General features: G+C 42.5%; 1 protein-coding gene across 1 annotated transcript in view; it reads right to left on the reverse strand.

Annotated features, from left to right (window-relative positions):
• Positions 1 to 6,113, reverse strand: part of CDHR3 (cadherin related family member 3) — a 31,635-nt gene that overhangs the window by 21,188 nt on the left and 4,334 nt on the right. Inside the window, exons 2-5 of the mRNA XM_015813613.1 lie at positions 4,529 to 4,740; positions 2,229 to 2,397; positions 1,431 to 1,525; positions 27 to 121 (exon numbers count right to left, since the gene is read on the reverse strand). Of these exons, the coding sequence (XP_015669099.1) occupies positions 27 to 121; positions 1,431 to 1,525; positions 2,229 to 2,397; positions 4,529 to 4,740 (571 nt within the window). The remainder of the gene's footprint in view (positions 1 to 26; positions 122 to 1,430; positions 1,526 to 2,228; positions 2,398 to 4,528; positions 4,741 to 6,113) is intronic.

The following is a 6,113-nucleotide window of genomic DNA, read 5'->3' on the forward strand; positions in this document are numbered from 1 at the left end:
TTTCTGGATCGTGAATATGATCTTACCTCGGTAGATCTTTCTCAAAATCAAATTTCTTCAAAGTAGAAATGGTCCCAGTTGGAGAAATGGAAAAGAATGTGGAATCTGGACTCAGAGAAAACTGGAAGAAATAATCAGATGCAATGGGATCATTTGTAACAGACGCTGCTAAAAGTCTTGGTGCCGTGACCTTTAACTGGGCGAAACACTGCATCACAGGGCAACAATTTTTGAATCAAGGTACTTCAAATGGGCTAATTTATAGAATGTGTTCAAAATCTGCGACCCATAACTCTGAAGGGAATGAATTTGGGGGAAGTTGTGGCTGCTTGACTGCTGCTGAGCTGCTGCTGTGGTCACATGGTCATTTTCAATGTTCCGTGACAGTTTCCCAGCCACTCTCGCAATCCCTTGCTTCCTCCTTCACCCAGCAGCAGCCAGTTACCTGCTTGTTGAGAAGGGAAGGAAGAAAGGAAGGAAGGAAGGAGGAAAGCAAAGGAAGAGAAGTGAGGGGAAGGGAAGGGAAGGGTTCCTGCCTGTTGGGGTAGTGCTACTATTAGATTCCTGGCAGGATTTGGGGGAAACGAATTTTCTTAGCTTATGGTTGTTATTGATTGTTTACTGTCTAACCTCTAGGTCAGTGTTTCTCAACCTTGACCATTTTAAGGCATGTGGACTTCAACTCCCAGAATTCCACAGCCAGCAATGCTGGCTGTGGAATTCTGGGAGTTGAAGTCCACATGCCTTAAAATGGTCAAGGTTGAGAAACACTGCTCTAGGTTGTCCTGAGTCATCCTAAAAGGACATCTATATATAAAACCTCCAAATTAAATACAGCAGGCAGAGTTGGAGGGTGGAGTTAAACGTGTCATCAGGTTAGAGATGTTACGTTGCCACAAACAGCCTTCTTGAATTCCATTGACCCATATCTGGTGCCAATTTAGTACTGAATTTTCGCTGACTAGGTTCTTGTGTATAGGCCTGGACAGTACAACCTTTTTGAATGGCAACTTAACATATGGTCCTGATCCTTGCACCTGACAAGCAAAACCAATTAAATTCTTTCAGTTAAAGCCTAGAGCCAGTTTGGTGTAGTACGTAAGGTGTTGGGCTAGAAATCAGGAATCTATAAGTTCTAGTTTTTCCTTAGATATGAAAGCCAGATGGGTGACTTTGGCCCAATAACGCTCTCTCTCTCTCTCTCTCTCTCTCTCTCTCTCTCTCTCTCTCTCTCTCTCTCTCTCTCTCTCTCTCTCTGTTGCTCGCTCTTCCATTTCACATCACTTTGACAAATTGGTTTCAAAGGCTTAGTTGCACAAGAGCAATATAACATGCAGTACCTAAGCCTTTTGTTAAAGGAATGTTTCTGAGGACTGAATTTGGCAAAGAGCGATTGTCATGGATGTTAACGTGAGTCGAATTCTACTCACCTCAACTCTCCTAGGGGATGTTGTTTCAGGATCCCCTGCGTAAACTTGATAAATATCTCCTGGTTCTGCCGTTTCCAAGATGTAGATGATGACGGCTAGACAGATAAAAGTGGTATACATTAATTTGAAGGAATGAAAACTGTTCTAGGAAGCTGAAGCGCCAGCTTTTGTCTGGAAGTAGCTTCTTTTTCCATTACCCAACTCGGATTCTGGGTTTCGTGAGCGGGTTTCTCTGTTCTTCAATAGTGATACGTCACTTTTACCCCACTCTTAACTCCCTGTCGCGGTAAATTTTGAATGCAGTGCTTCTTTATATATAATTGGTTATGAAAGAACAGAAACCAGCTGACAGCAGTATAGATAGCCCTCGCCTTACGACCACAATGGAGCCCGACATTTCTGTCGCTAAGCGAGACATTCGTTCAGTGAGTTTTGCTTCATTTTACGACCTTTCTTGCCAGAGTGGTTAAGTGAATCACTGCAGTTGTTAAGTTAGTAACATGGCTGTTAAATAAACCTGGCTTCCCCATTTGTCTTTGCTGGTCAGAAGGTCACACAAGGGGGAATCACATGACCCTGGAACACCGCAACCGTCATAAATACCAGTCAGTTGCCAAGCGTCTGAATTTTGATCATGTGACCAGGGGGATGCTACAACGGCCGTAAGAATGAAAAAACAGCCCCAAGTCGCTTTTTTCCCTGTCTTTGTAACTTGGAACGGTCATTAAACAAAACCGTTGTAAGATGAGGACTACATGTATGGCAAAATCTGCTTTTAAACCAAACCCGCTGCCTTACTTTGATTTGCCAAGTTGCCTTGAAACACCGGTGGTTCATTCACATCGATCACTTGGATGGTCAGAACCTGTAGCTCCATGGCTCCTGCAGAATCAGCAACAAGGATCTGCAGGTCAAAGGCATGGGGCATCGTTTCATAATCTATAACGGGGTCTCCTGTGGTAACCACCTGAAATGATAAACCAAAGATAAATTATGAGACGGGGGGGAATCAGGTTTATGTAGCATTAAAATTCGTGGATTTAAATTTAGGGCACTTTTGACAGCAGCTTAGTCTCTGCTTCCTAAATGCCTACAAAGCTTATGATTATCCTGAAATGCTGAAGACATGCAGGAAATAATAATAATAATAATAATAATAATAATAATAATAATAATAATAACAACAACAACAACAATAACAACAACAATAATAACGATGATAATGATGATGATGATGATGATAATAATAATAATAATAACGATGATGATAATGATGATGATGATGATGATAATAATAATAATAATAATAATAATAATAATAATAATAATGAATATTAATAATTAATATTATTCAATCAGACAAGCACCTGCAACATCACACCCCGGACTTAACAATTGTCGATTAGAAAGACAAAAAAGTCTGGATAGTGGACGTGGCAGTGCCTGGAGACAGCAGAATAGACGAGAAAGAACTGGAGAAGATCACAAAACACAAAGACCTACAAATAGAAATAGGAAGACTGTGGCAAAAGCAAGCAAGGGTAGTACCAATAGTAACAGGCGCCTTGGGTGGAATCCCAAAACAACTGGAGCATCACTTGAACACCGTCATTGGCATTGACAAATTCGCCATTAGTCAATTGCAAAAGGCAGCCTTACTAGGAACTGCTTCCATCCTGCGACGATATCTGTAATACCATCAAACATCCACATCTGCCTCTCCCAGGTCCTTGGGAAGGACTCGATAGGTAGACAAAATGCCAAATCCAGTCTGAACCTATGGCTGACTGTGCGATGATGATGATGATGATGATCATCATCATCATCATAATAATAATAATTGAAGATCTTGTGGGACTTTTGAATACAGACAGATCGCCGTTTGGAACACAACACGCCAGATATCGCAGTTGTAGAGAACCGAAGCGTACAGCTGATTGATATCGCTGTACCAGGAGATGCCAGAGTCGAAGAAAAAGAACTGAAAAAAATTACAAAATATCGCGACCTGGCCATCGAAACTGCGCGATTATGGATGAAACATGTAACAGTGGTACCCACTGTCATCGGGGCACTGGGAACTATGTCCAAAAACTTTGCAAAATACATCAAGAAACTGCAGCTTCCTTCAATAACTCCAGCAATGCTACAAAAAAACCGCGCTACTCGGAACATCTTATATTTTAAGGAGGTACCTGGTTGATACCTAGGATGCTGGCAACAACCTGTGTCAACCATTAGCGCCAGTTAATTTGAATGTTCAGTTGACTGAGGTTCACGTCTAATGAATAATAATAATAATAATAATAATAATAATAATAATAATAATAATAATAATAATAATAATAATAATAATAATAACAACAACAACAACAATAATAATAATAACAGTTAACAACTGTCTCGCTTTAGCAAAATAAATTTTGGGCTCAACTGAGGTCGTAAGTTGAGGACGACCTGCCTCTGCTTCCAGTGTTGGGATTTTTATGGTTCAGGCTTCTATAGTAAGACTAGGCCAGTGGCCAGCTTGCGTATTAGAGGCCTAGGACAATAAGTAGGACAACCACATCCTCTGACAGAAACCACCATGTCAGGCTATGAGTTAAAATGCACAAAGCTAGTTAGCAATAAAAGCTAAGTAAATGTGTTATATCCTGTTCCAAACCACATATCTGAACATCCTGTAACAGGAAAAGCTCTATAGAACTGTGCTCAGAAACGCCAACCACAGAGCCTGTCCGGATAAATCCGGACATGATAGAAAAAACTGCTTTGCACATATAGACTTAGCTATGCTTGTAAACACACTTGCCATATATGTATATCCGACCCAATGTGTCAAAATATGTATGGTTAAATCAGGATCATATGCTTGCCTTCTGATATTTTTGAAACCCACCCCTAACAAACCTCAATAAAAGGTTTGTCTCGAGCTAGCTCGGGGCTCACTCACCCCGAGGAGAATTTGACTCTATGTCTTTGTTCTCACTCCGTCCGGCGCGGGGATGCCTGGACCCTCTCGTGGTGAGCCCGTTGGCCACGAGAAAAGCCACATTCCAGTTACCAACCGTGGCTTCTGCTGCTAAGGAAACATGTACCTGATAGCGGAGTGGAGATACGGGGTTGATCCGGAAAGCTTGTGTGAGTGGATTTGAATTGACGATTAAAGGATACTCAGGCGGTATTGAAATGTTTGGCAACAGATGTGGCGTTAAGGTGACTCCAAAATCATGCACCAGGGTCCCAGAAGGTGCATTTTCTTTTACGTTGCCCGTTGCAGGTAAATCGGAGAAGTTGAGAGTTTCTCCCCCTGTAGATTGTGGACAAATGAAAACAGGCGTTGTTGGGGAGCATTATTTCAAAGTGCAAATTACTCAACGCGTATACCTCCCCGTTAAGGAGAAGCAGCTACGTTTACAGGGGTGTCTGTGGGGTGGTAGGTCAAAAAAAAAAATCAAGATGGTGGCTGCAGTTGGGAAACCGAGGATCCGGCCCCGCCTTATGTGCAAAAAAGGGGCGTGGCTTTGATTGCATGGTTGAAGCTGCCATTTTGATTTCTTTTTTCTTTTTAACTCGCTACCAATGTTACTCCCGCTGTTTCCTCTTCTAACCTGTGTGTGAGGGCATCCTATGGAGGGAGAGGCAGTCCTTGATTTACAACAGTTCATTTAGTGACCGTTCGGAGTTACAGCGGCATTGAAAAAAGTGGCTTACAACCGGTTTTTTTTACACTTACAAACATTGCATGTAACCATTGCAGCATTTCCACGGTCACGTGATCAAAATTCAGATGCTTGGCAACTTATTCATATTTACGACGGTTGCAGTGTCCCGGGGGCGTCACGTGTTCCCCTTTTGGGACCTTTGGACAAGCAAAGTCAACGGGGGAAGCCAGATTCACTTCACAACGGTGTTACTAACTTAATAACTGCAGGGATTCACTTAATGACTGTGACAAGAAAGGTTGTAAAATGGGGGCAAAATATAACAACTGTCCTGCTTAGCAATAGAAGCTTGGGGGTCAATTGTAGTTGAAAGTCGAGGACTACCTGTATAACTCTTACAGCCAGGCATGCGGTAGATCAGGGGTCTTCAAACTTGGCCCTTTTATGACTTGTGAGCTTCAATTCCCAGAATTCCTTCAGCTAGCATGCCTGGCTGAGGAATTCTGGGAGTTGAAGTCCACAAGTCATAAAAGGGCCAAGTTTAAAGACCCTTGTGAAAGATGATAGATAGATAGATAGATAGATAGATAGATAGATAGATAGATAGATAGATAGATAGATAGATAGATAGACCAAAGGTCTTCAAACTTGGCCCTTTGATGACTTGTGGACTTCAACTCCCAGAATTCCTCAGCCAGGCACGCTGGCTGAGGAATTCTGGGAGTTGAAGTCCACAAGTCATTTAAGGGCCAAGTTTGAAGACCCCCTGTGGTAGATACTCCAAAACTTCAGTTTACCTCAGTTTTTCTCATTTGACATCTTTGGACCGAGTCGTGCCTTTGCGGCCTCTGACCCGACGTGGATCTCGACCATCTCCTTGGTTTACCGAGGGGCTGAGAGAGATGAAACGTCGGAAAAGACGCCTAGAGAGCAGTTGGAGGGCCAGCCGAACCGAATCCGATCGAGCACAGGTAAGGATACATCTTAGATCCTACCTTGTGGCGATGAGGGAGGCTAG

The sequence above is a fragment of the Protobothrops mucrosquamatus genome, unplaced genomic scaffold, assembly GCF_001527695.2.
Source record: "Protobothrops mucrosquamatus isolate PMUCROS unplaced genomic scaffold, P.Mucros_1.0 scaffold_70, whole genome shotgun sequence".
Lineage (NCBI taxonomy): Eukaryota > Metazoa > Chordata > Lepidosauria > Squamata > Viperidae > Protobothrops > Protobothrops mucrosquamatus.